The 16036-nt window shown below is 50.6% G+C and overlaps 2 protein-coding genes across 4 annotated transcripts in view; both read left to right on the top strand.

The window, feature by feature from the left end:
* The window catches only part of LOC132593050 (uncharacterized), a 194476-nt gene that overhangs the window by 60035 nt on the left and 118405 nt on the right, over positions 1 to 16036 (top strand). The window lies entirely within an intron of this gene.
* LOC118078984 (interferon-induced very large GTPase 1-like) overlaps positions 218 to 16036 on the top strand; it is a 40881-nt gene continuing 25062 nt past the window's right edge. Inside the window, exons 1-6 of one of the 3 annotated variants that reach the window (XM_060281729.1) lie at positions 218 to 288; positions 676 to 742; positions 2561 to 2853; positions 2962 to 3024; positions 11565 to 12125; positions 14102 to 14246. In XM_060281729.1, the coding sequence (XP_060137712.1) occupies positions 2577 to 2853; positions 2962 to 3024; positions 11565 to 12125; positions 14102 to 14246 (1046 nt within the window). In that variant the 5' untranslated portion in view covers positions 218 to 288; positions 676 to 742; positions 2561 to 2576. Of the gene's footprint in view, positions 289 to 675; positions 743 to 2560; positions 2854 to 2961; positions 3025 to 5239; positions 5307 to 11564; positions 12129 to 14101; positions 14247 to 16036 lie in introns of those variants that run through there. The other 2 variants (XM_060281728.1, XM_060281730.1) reach the window with 2 other exon arrangements.

Genomic DNA, 16036 nt, shown 5'->3' with positions numbered 1-16036 from the left:
AACCCACCCAGCCCAAACGCTGTACTCTTATCAGTCTGGATAAGAGATTTCCTTCTCTTATCAGTCTCGAAACAGCAGGTAGATGCTACATTCTTTTTGGGGGAGGGGGAGAAAGTGCAATAAAAAAAGTTTAGTAGAAGTCATGTGATAACTCAGAACCCATCCGAGAGAGTGAAGCTTTCAGTTTCACATTTCACTTTCCCTGCTCTCTGCCTATAAATATAGTAGAAGCACAGGTGTTTGCTAGGAGGTGAGAAGTCTTTCTGCTGCTCCTACAGAGAAAAGAAGGTAGGTTCTATTGCTTTCTAACTGAGATGCAAAGCATACAGATCTTGTGTGGATGCTTAGAGTTTGTGTACATTTCACAAACTCTTCCTTATTAAATGGAATTTCCCATTGTGATAGATCCTGCCCTACATTTGGGGTGATATTAGTATCCACTGTGTGTCCAAATCAGTGGTCCCTTCAGTAGCATATCTATCTATCATCTATCTATCTAATCTATCTATATTGTGGGGAACAACACAAAATAGATTTTATATATTTTTTTTGGAAATTGGTTGCATTGTGTTCTTACTATTTGAAAACCTATACAGGGCAATGAAAAATTGGTAGGCATAATCAGTATGGTTGCCAACTGATCATAAAAAGGTGTGTTCTGTGTCTTTTACTGAGGTTTTTGCTGCGCAGGAAGAGGCAGAGAAGCATTTCACAGCACAGAGTGAATCACCACTTCCGACAGGTAAGTAGCCGTGTTGGTCAGATGTAGTCGAAACAATAAATAAATAAACAAATAAACAAGTAAATAAAATTCCTTCCAGTAGAACCTTAGAGACCAACTAAGTTTGTCATAGGCATGTGCTCCAGTTCAACAACTTTTGGGGGGCAATCTCCCCCCAAAAAGCTCAACAACTTTTGGGGGCACCCCCCAAAAAACCTGGCTACTCCCAGAGTGGCTCAGATTGGCTGGCTGTCAGAACACTGCCCGGGATGCTCCTCTGCTGCTGGGGGGGGGGCAGCGAAGAGACATGCAGGCACCCTGGTGGAAAAAACCAGCATGGGCCATTGCAGCAGCCCTGTGTGGCCCCTGCCCAGTGTGAGCAGCTCAGAATGACAAAAAGGCAGAGAGGGTGGGCATGAGTTGCAGGAGGAGGGAAAAGGGAGGGAGGTGGGTAGAAGGCAGAAGGGAAAGCAGTGAGTGGGAGCAGGAAGGCAGGCAGGCTGTGCTGCCTGGCCCTGGGGGTGCCCAGCGCAGAGGCCACCGGTTGGGGAGTTCAGGTACTCATCCGGGACCGAGCAGGGCCGTGGTCAGCAGTCCTGGACTACAGGGACAGGTCCAGTGGGAACAATGTCCAGTGGCGAGGCAGCAGGGTCAGTAAACAGTCCGTGGATCTAGGCGGGTAGACAAAGGTCAGGAACACGCCGGGGGGGGGGGGGAATCCGTGAGGCAAAGTCCAGTCCAAGGTCCAGGAGTCCTACATGGGTTCAGTCCGGCAAGGAGCAAGGCAGGAAGCAGGGCAAGGTCCAGGTCAGGAGCAGGGACGTGGCCACAGGCAGGTAGATGGTAGCAACTGCATTGCTCAAGCAACTTGGGGTGGGGCTGGCTGGCCTTTATCTGCCCCGAGGCATAGGGCGGCCCCGATCCTCCGGTGACTCGCCTCTCCTGGAGGCAAGCACTCCTCCTGCAGGAACTTAGTTCCCTTCGCCTCTCTGCCCTGAGCCTCTGCAGCTCAGGAAAGGCGGGTGGGTTACCGGACCCAGGGGTAGCCTCAGCTTCCTCTGATGGGGCTGAGAATGGGACACCTGTAGGCAATGGGTCCTCCAGCACAGGCATCCCCAAACTTCGGCCCTCCAGGTGTTTTGGACTACAATTCCCATCATCCCTGACCACTGGTCCTGTTAGCTAGGGATCATGGGAGTTGTAGGCCAAAACATCTGGAGGGCCGCAGTTTGGGGATGCCTGCTCCAGCACATCCGGGACCAGAGCAGACTCAGCTGATCCCTGCACCTGAGGATCCAGCACAGGTGAGGGCCCTTCAGGCTCCTGCCCTAGTCCCGGCTCAGCTGGATCTGGAGGCGGGGAATCCTGTGCAGGCTGGGATCCCTCAGGTTCAGCATCTGAGTCCGAATCCCAGGCCATCACGCAGGCAGATAGATGGAGGAGGGGAGGCAGGCAGAACAGAGCACACCTGACCCCAGTGGCCGTGGAGGAAGTCACTGGCAGAGAGTGAAAGGCAACAAAAAGAGAACATTTCTGGTCCATGGTCTTTTCTAGCTTCGGAGGCGCCAATACAGCCCCTTGCCAAGGGCTCAAAAATGTCTGGCAGAGGAGGGGAGGGGGTTTGTGGTGCAAGTGCTAAAAATCAAATTGCACAAATTAAATTTGCTGGTAAGCAACTGAATCCCACCCTAAAATAGCACGTCTGGAACCACCAACAGTTTGCAGCTGAAGTAGAAAAACAAAAATCCAATTTGGTATAAGACAACATTTGAAAGCTGAACAGGTTCTAATTCTTTCCCCCCCTCCTCTTATTCTCTAAATAAAATGTTTCTTTCACAGACTGCTGCTTTCAGAGATGATGTCCAACTACGAAATTATAAGCAAAGGGAGAAAGCAATTAATTGATATACTTCAGAAGAACATAGACTGTGTTTTAGATGAGTTACGCTCAGAGATTGTCATCACAAAAGAAGAATATGAGGGCCTGGAGAAATACGAAGACTCAAAGAAAAAAAGTAGAGAATTGCTTATTCTGATACAAGAAAAAGGAGAAGCCGCCTGTTGCCAGTTCCTGGAATGCTTAGAAGTCGCATGTCCTGGTTCAAATCATGCCCTGCAAGTTCAAAAACACGGTGAGTCTCACCATTCTTCCCAAACCTTAAAAACGTTTAGATATATCTTCCTTCTTCCTTGTTATCACAACAGCCATATGAGTTAAGAAACCACTTATCACTTTACAGATGAGACTCGAAATCCGCTCCAGAGTTTTGGCCACTCAGTGCTGATGTCAGAATCCCATCCAGGTGAGTTTGCAACTGGGCAGCAGAGGCTGGAGCTATTGGTTTGTTTTTGCCTTTTAAAAATCTATTTCTTTGAGGCAGGGCCAGGGAAATATTTTTCTGCCTAGGCTTGCCCGACTCAATAGAGGACAGGACTTATGTGCCTTTAATTGCCCTGCTCTCTTTTGAGTCTGGAAACCTTAAAGAGAAACCAGCAGACCCTTTGCTTGGAAATTAAACAACCCTATTTTTGCCTGAGGGCTGCATTCCTTTCTGGGCAACCTTCCCTGCTGGTGGTGGGAGGGGCCAAAGGCAAACGTGGGTGGAGCAACACATGCATTTTAAAAAAGAAAAGAAAAAAAGACTAGTTTCCTAGTTCTGCTGGATCTTTCAGCGGCCTTTGACACCATTGACCATAACATCCTTCTGGACCGTCTAGAGGGGCTGGGAGCTGGGGGCACCGTCATACAGTGGTTCCGCTCCTTTCTCCGGGGCCGTGTCCAGAAAGTGGTGTTGGGGGATGAGTGTTCAGACCCCTGGGCACTCACTTGTGGGGTGCCTCAGGGTTCCGTTCTCTCCCCCATGCTTTTTAATATCTATATGAAGCCACTGGGAGAGATCATCAGGGGGTTTGGGCTGGGTGTTCATCAGTATGCAGATGACACCCAGCTCTACCTCTTTTAAATCAGAACCAGTTAAGGCAGTGAAGGTCCTGTGTGAATGCCTGGAGGCGGTTGGAGGATGCATGGTGACTAACAGATTGAGGTTGAATCCTGGCAAGACAGAAGTAGCTACTGTTTTGGGGGACAGGGTGTGGGGGACTCCCTGGTTCTGAATGGGGTAACTGTGCCCCTGAAGGACCAGGTGTGCAGCCTGGGAGTCATTTTGGACTCACAGCTGTCCATGGAGGCACAGGTTAATTCTGTGTCCAGGGTGGCTGTTATGTACTGAGCTGAATCCTAGAACAATAGGATTCAGAATCAGCGGGAGCTACCCAATCCAACTCCAGGTGGAAGTGAATCCGCAACCTGATTGGCCTGCTGGAGCAGCCAATCAGGCGGCTGGCAGAAGTGAATCTGCTACCTGATTGGCCTGTAGGAGCAGCCAATCAGGCTGCAGGCAGAAGTCAATCCACAATATAATTGGCCCACAGGTGTAGCCCTGAAGTAGCCAATCACGCAAGGCCCATTGTGTAAATAATGTATATAAGCAGATGGTTTTGGGAAAAGAGCCATTCGTCTTCTCTTCTTCTCCTTGATGAATATGAGCTGAATAAAGAGCATGAAATTCACTCTCGACTCCGAGTATATTTCACTGGCGACGAGGGTGGGATCCTGATGAGCTGACCGCCACCACGCACTGCACCGCAGCACCGCCACCTGCTGCACCGCTGCATCGCACCGTGCATCCAGGCTTCAGCTCCAGGACCCAAGGAACCCAGAATGGCAACCGACAGCAGCTTCTTGCCATTCAAACCAGCATCAGGAGACTGGGAAGGGTACGCCGCCCGTTTCAACTTCCTCCTGCAAGCGAAAGAAGTCACCAACGATGCCATGAAGAGGGCGACATTCTTCAGCGTCTGTGGAGAGGAGACGTTTGAAATCGCCCGGGCTCTCCTTGCACCTAGAGATGTCGCTACCGTCTCTTACAAAACAATAATGGAACGGCTGAAGGAGCACTTTTCACCACAGCCCTCGGTGGTAGCTTGCCGAAATGCCTTCTACGCAAAGCGGCAAGCCCCGGGGGAAACCATAACTGGGTTTGTGACCTCCCTCCGCCAAGCCGCCCGGTTATGCAACTTCTCAGAGTTGGAGAACATGCTTCGTGACCGCCTCGTCGGTGGCCTGAGGGACGAGATGTTGCAACGACGCCTCTACGCCAAAAAAGACCTCACGTTCCAGATTGCTCTGGAGGAAGCCCTGGCAACCGAAGCCGCCGAGAGGTCAACGCAAGAGGCACGACCGGCCCCGCCATCCCAACCGAGGGTCTACCACGAAGACCTCACCAACGAATCCGAATCTGACAGGGAGGAAGTACACCGAGTACAGCGGCGCACTCAAGCAGCACACACACCACAGCAGCCTCGACGAGAAGGAGGGAACTGTGCAAGCTGCGGGGAGAACCACGAGAGGAGGACCTGTCGTTTCCGCAACGCAGAGTGCAGGCAGTGCAGAAAATTGGGACACATCGCCCGGGTGTGTCGGGCTCGACTCACCCGTCGACAAGCATCAGATGACCGACCCAGGAGCCCCAGGTCACACGGCACCATGCACCAAGGCAACTCGACGGAGATCACGGACTACCAGGTATTCCAGTTGCCCCATCCCAGCACAGAGAAAATTTATATAGAGGTACAGATAGAGGGAGCCCCATGCCGCATGGAGCTGGACACGGGTTCAACTCTATCCATAATCTCGGCCCGAACATTAAGGGAACTGTGCCCTAATGGGGGTCCCAAACTAAGGCCGGCCCCATTCACCCTCCGGGACTTCCAGAAACGTAAGGTCCCTACAATGGGGGTGGGGACCTTCAGGGTGCAATATCGAGGGCGAAAGCAACAATTGGACTTGCTGGTAGTTAAGGGCCCCTACGTTAGCTTACTGGGACTGGCATGGTTTGGACCTCTGGGGCTAGCCGTTACCGGGGTGAACCGCACTAGCTTACAAGTGGACGTGGACGCCATATGCAAAGAGTTTCCAGGGGTTTTCGATGGGGCATTGGGACGATATACAGGACCCCCCATTGCCCTACAGCTAGACCCCGCTGTACGACCCATCAGGCACAAGGCCCGCCGGGTCCCGTTCGCCCTGAAACCCCGCATAGACGAGGAATTGGACCGGCTCGTGGAGCAAGGAGTGCTGGAGCCGGTGCCCAACGCCCCCTGGGAAACTCCAATTGTCACACCCGTCAAGCCTAACGGTTCGGTCCGCATCTGTGCAGACTACAAATGCACCATAAACAAGGCTCTCACGGCCCATGCATACCCAGTGCCAGTGGTCAGCCATGTCCTCGCCACCCTGGCTGGGTCAAAAATCTTTGGCAAACTGGACTTGGCCCAAGCATATCAACAGTTGCCTGTGGACGAAGCCACAGCAGAGGCTCAGACGATTGTGACGCACAGAGGGGCATTCAGAGTAAAGCGGCTGCAATTTGGCGTTAGCGTGGCACCAGGCATATTCCAGAATCTAATGGACTCTCTCCTTAAAGGGATTCCTGGCGTCACCCCCTTCTTCGATGATGTACTGATCGCCGGGCCCACACCAGAGGAATTTGAGGACCGCCTCCGCTCCGTCCTGCACCGTTTCCAGACGGCGGGCCTCAAGGTGAAGCGGGAAAAGTGTTTACTGGGAGTGCCGCAGGTGGACTTTCTGGGATTTAAGGTGGACGCAGAAGGGGTCCATCCAACCGGTGACAAGGTACGGGCCATTTGTGAGGCCCCAGCGCCCAAGAGCAAGCCCGAACTTCAGTCATTCTTGGGACTATTGAACTTTTACCATGCCTTCCTTCCCCATAAGGCAGCGGTAGCGGAGCCCCTACACAGACTCCTAGATAAAAGGGCCCCTTGGGTGTGGGGCCAGCGACAAAGGGCCGCATTCCAGGCAGTCAAGGACTTGCTCGTCTCGAACTCGGTCTTGGCACACTTCGACGAGAGGCTGCCAGTGGTGCTGGCATGCGACGCCTCTCCCTATGGCATCGGCGCTGTCCTGGGACACCAACTCCCGGATGGAAGAGAGGTGCCGGTGGCATACTTCTCCCAGACGCTTGCTGCAGCCGAACGAAACTACTCACAGATTGACAAGGAGGGTCTGGCAATCGTGAAGGGCGTAAAAAAATTCCATGATTTCTTGTACGGGCGGCCCTTTACCATAGTGACTGACCACAAGCCGTTGCTTGGCCTGTTTGCCCCCGAGAAGCAGACCCCCCAAGTGTTGTCTCCACGTGTCCTCAGGTGGTCAATTTTCCTTGCCGGCTACCAGTATGCACTAATCCACCGCCCTGGGAAGGCGATGGGCCACGCAGACGCACTCAGCAGGCTACCACTACCAGAAACAGGCCCCGACCCAGCGCCTGCGCAAGAGGTTATGACCCTGGAGCTGCTTCCCGACCGACCCATTCAGGCACAAGAAGTTGCGCACCATTCCACAAAAGATAGGGTCATCTCCCGGGTCCTGGACTGGGTGTGGCGAGGATGGCCCAGCAGCAGCCCCGGGCCAGAATTCGCTGGCTACACAAACCGCAAACATGAACTGTCGGCCCACAAGGGGTGCCTGTTATGGGGAAGCAGGGTTGTTGTTCCCCAGCCCCTCCGCAAAAGGGTCCTCACAGCCCTACACGAGACACACCCAGGGGTAGTGAGGATGAAGGCCCTTGCCAGGAGTTATGTGTGGTGGCCGGGGATTGACAGAGAGATAGAGGCCTGGGTCCAACACTGCCAGACCTGCCAAGAATCCCGCCCGGATCCCCCAAGGGCCCCAGTCCAGCCCTGGGAGTCCGCCCGACATCCATGGTCACGCTTGCACGTGGACTTCGCTGGCCCCTTCCAGGGAAAAACATTCTTCATAGTGGTGGATTCCTACACCAAATGGCTGGAGGTCGCACTGGTACCGTCCACTTCTACGGCGGCAGCCATCCGGGTACTACGTAAGCTGTTTGCAACCCACGGGCTCCCTGACACCCTCGTCTCGGACAATGGAACCGCATTCACGTCAGAGGAGTTCCAGACCTTCACAGCGCAGAACGCCATCCGCCACATCCGCTCAGCACCATTCCACCCTGCCACCAATGGCCAAGCGGAGCGCATGGTGCGGACCACCAAGGACAGCCTCCGCCGCATAACACAAGGGGACTGGGAATACCGCCTTGCCGCATTTCTTCTAGCACAGCACAGCACCCCAAGCACAACGACGGGCCGGAGCCCAGCTGAACTACTCATGGGCCGGCGCCTTGCAACTAGACTGGACCGACTTCACCCCGACAGAGCTCAGGATGAGGTAGTGGTGGGGAAAGGCAGGAACCCCCGGACATTTGTGGCCCAGGACCCAGTGTATGCAAAGAATTTTGGGGCAGGCCCAGCATGGGTACCCGCCACAGTCACCAAGGTGACCGGTCCCGTGTCGTACGAGGTACTAACGGAAGGGGGGCAATGTTGGCGCCGCCACTGCGACCAGCTACGGCGACGATTCCCAGGAGGAACCCGGGAGGAGAGCGGGACAGAGGGGTCCCAAGGGGACAGCAGGGCAGTGAGGCCTGTAGAGCGAGAGGGGTGGGCAGGGGAAGCAGAAGCAGTAGGCACAGAGGGGCGCCCCGAGGCTGGAAGGACACCGGAACCAGAGTCACAACCTAGTGGTTCAGTGGCGCCAGACCAGACAGCCCCGGCACAGCCAGCAGCCTCGGAACACGAGCCAGAACCAGAACCCCTGACCAAGGAACACCCCAGGCCACAACGCACACGGAGGCGGCCAGCAGACCTTGGGGACTACGAATGCAACTTCCCGGGCAGGACTGGAACTTAGAGGGGAGGGGTGTTATGTACTGAGCTGAATCCTAGAACAATAGGATTCAGAATCAGCGGGAGCTACCCAATCCAACTCCAGGTGGAAGTGAATCCGCAACCTGATTGGCCTGCTGGAGCAGCCAATCAGGCGGCTGGCAGAAGTGAATCTGCTACCTGATTGGCCTGTAGGAGCAGCCAATCAGGCTGCAGGCAGAAGTCAATCCACAATATAATTGGCCCACAGGTGTAGCCCTGAAGTAGCCAATCACGCAAGGCCCATTGTGTAAATAATGTATATAAGCAGATGGTTTTGGGAAAAGAGCCATTCGTCTTCTCTTCTTCTCCTTGATGAATATGAGCTGAATAAAGAGCATGAAATTCACTCTCGACTCCGAGTATATTTCAGTGGCAGTCTACCAGCTCCATCTGGTACGCAGGCTGAGACCCTACCTGCCCGCAGACTGTCTGGCGGTTCCCTCATTGCGAGAAGTGAGGTTGCAGGAAACCAGACAGAGGGCTTTCTCGGCAGTGGCACCCACCCTGTGGAACACCCTTCCATCAGATGTTAAGGAAATAAGCAGTTATCCTATTTTTAAAAGACATCTGAAGGCAGCCCTGTTTAGGGAAGTTTTTAATAACCACTTATCACTTTACAAATGAGACTCAAAATCCGCTCCAGATTTCTGGCCACTCAGTGCATTATATTTACTTCTACACTCAACCACCTTTAAACAAACATGCCCTGCAAGTTCAAAAACACGGTGAGTCCCACCATTCTTCCCAAACCTTAAAAACGTTTAGATATATCTTCCTTCTTCCTTGTTATCACAAGAGCCATGTGAATTAAGAAACCACTTATCACTCCAGCAGAGGCTGGAGCTATTGGTTTGTTTTTGCCTTTTAAAACCTATTTCTTTGAGGCAGGGCCAGGAAAACACTTTTCTGCCTGAGGGCTGCATTCCTTTCTGGGCAACCTTGCTATTAGTGGGTGGAGCCAAAGGCAAACCAATGCATTTTTTGTGCAAAGACTAGTTTCTACACATTACCTTCATGTGGCGTTCAGAGGACTGAAAAGGAAAGTTCTTCATAGACTGCCAAAGGGGAGGAGCTTGTAGAGTGTGCTGCGCATGACCTCCCACTTGCCATTCACCTGATGTCCCCAATGATGTCAGGTGACCCATTTTTGCCCAGAGCTGTGCATCATCGGATCCTGCTTGCAGGCTTCCCATGGGCGTCTGGTTTGGCCAGTCTGGGAACAGGATGGTTCTGTGAACTGCCCTTGTTCTGTGAACTGCCCTAAGACCTCAAGGTATAGGGCGGTATATAAATTATAATAATAATCATTATTATTAATAATAATAGGTGGGCCACTGGCCTGTTCCAGCAGGCTCTTTGTAACATTCTTAGAAGCTATGCAGAAATCGGAAATAATTTGGTGGTGGTAAATAAGGAAGGTGTATTTAAAATGGGGCCCCTTTAGTTATGGCAGAACACACTGAGGCCAGTAGCAGCTTGGTGAAGACTGCCATCCTCAGCCATTTGGTGGATAGCCTGGGAGATAGTGCTGGGGAGCAGTTGGTGGCCTGGGTGCATGTTGACACCAATGACATGGGGAATGTAGTTGTGAGGTCCTGGAAGCCGCAAGAGCAGACATGAGCAGCAGTGAGCAGCTGGTGCTCATAGTTCACCTTGAACCTGGAAGCTGATGTTCTCGAAGAAGGGACTGCAGTTTCTGTGAGTAGGTGAAACCCTCCACCCCCAGGCTGGCCCTGTTATGAGACAGGGTGAGGCAGGTACCTCAGGTGTCATGGGCTGGAGGTGCAGATTGCAACAAGGGGCTGAAGGGAGAGAACTGTCTGGGGCCCCTCAGCCTGCCTTACACCCACCCAGGTGACTTATTGGCCCCATGTATCGTAAAGGACACTGTCCTGCCACCAGTGGGAATGTCAGATTCAACAGTCAGTCCAGTCAGGATACAGGGTGTGTGGCACTATCTTGCCCTTTTCCTCAAGCAGCAAAGTATCTTGGACCAGCGCTGCTTCTTCCCCCTTGGGGGATCATTGCAAAGCACTGTGTGTGCACTGGCAGTGGCTCTCTGTTCTGCTCACCTCGATTCTGCAAAGCAAATGTGCTCACAAGTGTTTGGACAGCAGAGGCGGCATTTGAAGTAGAGGGTCCTGTGTGAATGCCTGGAGGCGGTTGGAGGATGCATGGTGACTAACAGATTGAGGTTGAATCCTGGCAAGACAGAAGTAGCTACTGTTTTGGGGGACAGGGTGTGGGGGACTCCCTGGTTCTGAATGGGGTAACTGTGCCCCTGAAGGACCAGGTGTGCAGCCTGGGAGTCATTTTGGACTCACAGCTGTCCATGGAGGCACAGGTTAATTCTGTGTCCAGGGTGGCAGTCTACCAGCTCCATCTGGTACGCAGGCTGAGACCCTACCTGCCCGCAGACTGTCTCGCCAGAGTGGTGTATGCTCTGGTTATCTCCCGCTTGGACTACTGCAATGCGCTCTATGTGGGGATACCTTTGAAGCATATGTATCCATGTTTGTTAACTGATGTAGTTAAACAATTTTTTTAAACTTAAAAACAAATCCTTATTTCCTGATGAAAAACTTAAAAACAAATCCTTATTTCCTGATGAATAGCCTTTGGACTATAATGCAACTTTAATAGGAAACTATATTTAGAAAAAAAATTCCTCCAAAAGCATTTTATTTTAAAAATCAAATTTAAATAAAAAAATTTAAAAAAATAATCATTGATATTTATCCACCCTGCTTCAACAGAAGTCATTCGGCATCACCAGCAGTTAATTGTAAAAGGAAGGAAATTGAATTTGTAATGACAAAGTTTTGAGCCCCCCCCAAATCTGACCTTCATATTTAGTTATTTGTTTGCTTTTCATCTGATGCTTTCAGATCACTTGAATCTCAGAAAAGACCTTCATGTCCCAGACTCTGTTGAATTTTCAGGGGAAAGAAGTGGATGGGTGGATTTGATTTAAATCAAATCAATTTAAATCACTAATGCAACTTTAATAGGAAACTATCTTTTGAATTTTTAGGGGAAAGAAGTGGATCCAAGAGCATGGATCTGGCTAGAGCTGGAAACCAGGATGCTCCCCGGTCCCGAGAGGGCGTAGGAGAGGTTGAGAGTCTACGTTCTCCTTTATCCTCAGAGGCAGGAAGTGGATCTCAGAGCCCAGATGATGCTATTATGCTTCCATGGGGTGCAAGCAGCACTGAGGACCCAGATGATGCCAGTCTCCTGCTCTCCAGCAAAGAGAGAGAAGTCAAGACTCCAGATTCCCTGGATGTAGCTGAGAACCCCAGTGATGCTGCCATGGGCGCAGAGAACGGAGGTAGAGATGAGGATCTAGAGAGCTCTGCATCTCCACGGGTAGGAAGTGGGGCTGAGAGCCTAAGTGCCCCTCTGTCTTCTAGCAAAGGAAGTGGAGCCAGCGATGGGAACTGTGGCAAATCTGAAGGTATAGAAAGTGGAGTGCAAATTCCTGCCATCTCTGCATCAAAGGAAGAAGAAGAGGGAGCCCAACAACTGGATTCCTCCAAGAAAAAAAGGACGAGCGGGTCTCCCACAAGAAGGGAAAGATTTGAGAACTCAAAAGGTGGTTTGTATCAACAATAAAGGGAACTCTGGATGGGATGAGTTGTTGCTCAGTAGGCCAAAGCCCCAGTTGTAATAAATTGACGACTTACCATACATAGCAAAAGTGAATTTTTAGGAAAGTCACTTAAAAACAACTGGGTATCTACCGTGTTTCTCCTATTTTAAGGCATCCCTACAAAATAAGGCATGGCAGGATTTTCCTGAGGTGGAAAAATATAAGGCATACCTCGAAAATAAGCCGTACCGGGTGGTGGGAGCAGGTCTGTGGCAAAGTAGGGTTGCTGCTGCCGCGTTAACCCCCGGGATCTGGCTGCAGCCTCAGCGCGCAGCACACGCAGCCCCACAACCCGGCTGCAGCCTTTGTGCACTACGCGCGGACATCTGGAACCCGGCTGTAGCCACAGCGCGCGCAGCCCCAAGACCCGACTGCAGCATTTGCGCACCGTGCGCGGACACCCGGGACCCGGCTGTAGCCTCAGCGCGCAGCCCCAGGACCCGGCTGCAGCCTTTGCACGCAGACACCCGGGACCTGGCTGCAGCCTCAGCGTGCAGCGCGCGCAGCCCCAGGACCCGGCTGCAGCCTTTGCCTGCCGCGCGCGAAAACCCGGTGGGAGCAGGTCTGTGGTCTGTACAGGTACCGGTACTTAATTAAAAAATAAGATCCCTTGAAAATAAGCCATGCTGTGTTTTTTTCAGGAAAAAATAAATATAAGACGTGTCTTATAATATGAGAAACACGGTAAATCTGACTCCAGTGCAGCATATATTTGGTGTGCAGCTTCCGTTTCCTTGCTGTAAACCACTTTAGTACTGCATGGTGTTTTGGGCACAGAAATCTGGGGAGTAACAAATATATACTTATTAGCCAAATATATACTTCTTAGAAGCAGAATAATTATATATACATGGATGTTTAATCTGCTACATGTCTACTGGCTGCAGAATCTTGGCTCAATGCGAAAACCTGGTATGAGTTTTCTTTTTTCTTTGATACTACTCAGGTATAGATAAACTGTATTTTGGCTCATAAGCCTTGTGCAGATGATCGAAAAGTCCTGATTTCTGTGCGTTCATTAAAAAAACACAGAAAATATGTATGCATAGTGCCGATTCTCATTTTCTAGTTATCTACCTGTAGGCACTTAACAGTTTGTATGTGCATGAATATAAGGTTGGGGCCAGGGTCCGTGGGCCTGATTCTGACTCCTTCTACACCAGTGGTTCCCAACGGGTGGTCCGGGGACCCCCAGGGGTCCGCGAGTTATGCCAGAGGGGTCCGCAAGATGCTATTAGAATAAAAAATATATTAAATATATTTCGTATGATAACAGATTTTTTGTTTTGTCCACTTCCTGCATGAGCAGAGTCTAGCGCAAAACTAGAATTAAATAGAGGCAGTAGTTCTGCTGTATGCCGTTAGGTGGCGCTTTACAAACACTACTGTTTTGCAAAGAGGCAGCGCGCGCATTCTACTAACGCTCACCTCCCCAAGATGCTTTGCGCACGTCGGCTTCATTTGTGCGCTACTGCGCAGGTACACTGTCTTCTCCATTCCCCTCCCTCCTCCCTGGCGCGAGCTGCCTCTTTGCAAAACAGTAGTGTTTGTAAACAAAGCGTTGTTTTTCGCGGAAGCTACAGTTCGCGTAGTTAAAAATGGACCGTTGGTTAAAAAGTGGTTCATCTCATTAAGAACTGAAAATTAAAACTAACTGATGGAGTACTCTGTTGTAACTGTAAAAACGTATAAATATAAAATATAAATATAAAATATAAAAAGACTCTTAATTTGGCTCTCACTTTTTAATTTTAGGATTAGGAATTAATGGGGGTCCTTGTCACAATAGCGGCTCGATGAGGGGTCCTCGAGAAAATTTTGTTGGGAACCCCTGTTCTACACATTCATCTTATGCAGAGATCTAATTGAACAGGGTTACTGGAGATGTTTATTGGTGCTTTCTTGATTTCTCGGCACAGCCTTCTTCCAATCCTTAGAGGATCTAGGCAGCATGCAGCTCATGAAAGCTACACCTGAATTAACCCCAGCTGAAAAGAAATCCCATTCCTGGAAGACAAAGGGGAGTCTGAAGGAGGATGTTCCTAATGAAACAACCATCAAAGGGTAACGTCTATACTTAAATTATCATCAAGATTTTGATTTGTAAAGGCAGAACATTATTGGGCGATTTACAGGTCCTCTAGAGCAGTGTTTCCCAACCTTGGATCTCCAACTCTTTTTAGACTACAACTCCCATGATCCCTAGCCAGCAAGATCAGTGGTCAGGGATGATGGGAATTGTAGTCTTGAAACAGCTGGAGACCAAAGGTTGGGAAGCACTGCTCTAGAGAACTGCTGTTAATTCCCCTCTTTTTTTTGGTTCTGTCTCCATTAAGGTTGTAAATTTATTAGAAAAAACAATAATCACAAGGGCATTAAACACCCACTTGAACTGCAGAAACAGGCACTGTCAAACCTTTCTGGCATTGAGGGCAAGCTGGACCACTGGCTTTTTTTCTTTTTGCAAATTATTCTGTTAATAAAGGGCTAGGAACAGGGCTGATAAAAAAGTTGGCACTTTATTTTAGAATTCTGTTCTTTACGGCTGCATTATTCAATCCATCAGTGTTGCTCTTGAAAGATCTCTTACTCCTAAATATGAGTACCTGAACTTTCCTCTTTGGAGGCTCTGCTGTGTGTGTCAGCATCCTCTCGCAATTGGGGGGATGACTTTGCCTACCTCTCCATCCTGCCTGTTCTTTTTCTGGTCTGAAAAGATTCAGGATCCTCTTAAGGTGACTCTTGGTTAAGTGGAAGTGACTAAGCAGAGACTTGGTGTGGGATCAGCTGTTCAACTTTGAAATCGGTCCCAAGAGTAATCAAGAGTCCCTTGTTTTTTCCCCTTGGGCTGAGTGTTTACTGAACTTCTCTTACTTGTTTAGAAGGTGCAGATAAAATAGGAGGCTAGCAAAAACGCAGAAAATAATAATAATAATAATAATAATAATAATAATAATAATAATAATAATTTATTATTTATACCCCGCCCATCTGGCCTGGTTCCCCCAGCCACTCTGGGCAGCTCCAACAAAACACCAAAATACAGAAATCCATCAAACATTAAAAGCTTCCCTAAACAGGGCTGCCTTAAGATGCCTTCTAAAGATCTGGTAATTGTTGTTCTCTTTGACCTCTGGTGGGAGGGCATTCCACAGGGTGGGTGCCACTACCGAGAAGGCCCTCTGCCTGGTTCCCTGTAACTTAGCTTCTCGTAGCGAGGGAACCGCCAGAAGGTCCTCGGCGCTGGACCTCAGTGTCCGGACAGAATGATGGGGGAGGAGACGCTCTTTCAGGTATACTGGACCAAGGCCGTTTAGGGCTTTAAAGGTCAGCACCAACACTTCGAATTGTGCTCGGAAACGTACTGGGAGCCAATGTAGGTCTTTCAGGGCCGGTGTTATGTGGTCTCGGCGGCCGCTCCCAGTCACCAGTCTAGCTGCTGCATTCTGGGTTAACTGTAGTTTCCAGGTCACCTTCAAAGGTAGCCCCACATAGAGCGCATTGCAGTAGTCCAAGCGGGAGATAACTAGAGCATGCACCACTCTGGCGAGACAGTCCGCGAGCCGGTAGGGTCTCAGTCTGCGTACCAGATGGAGCTGATAAACAGCTGCCCTGGACACAGAATTGATCTGCGCCTCCATGGACAGCTGTGAGTCCAAAATGACTCCCAGGCTGCGCACCTGGTCCTTCAGGGGCACAGTTACCCCATTCAGGACCAGGGAGTCCTCCACACCCGCCCGCCTCCTGTCCCCCACAAATAGTACTTCTGTCTTGTCGGGATTCAATCTCAATCTGTTAGCCGCCATCCATCCTCCAACCGCCTCCAGGCACTCACACAGGACCACTCACACAGG

The sequence above is a fragment of the Zootoca vivipara genome, chromosome 13 (genome assembly GCF_963506605.1).
Source record: "Zootoca vivipara chromosome 13, rZooViv1.1, whole genome shotgun sequence".
Taxonomy (NCBI): domain Eukaryota; kingdom Metazoa; phylum Chordata; class Lepidosauria; order Squamata; family Lacertidae; genus Zootoca; species Zootoca vivipara.
This window is presented reverse-complemented; position numbering and strand designations above follow the sequence as displayed.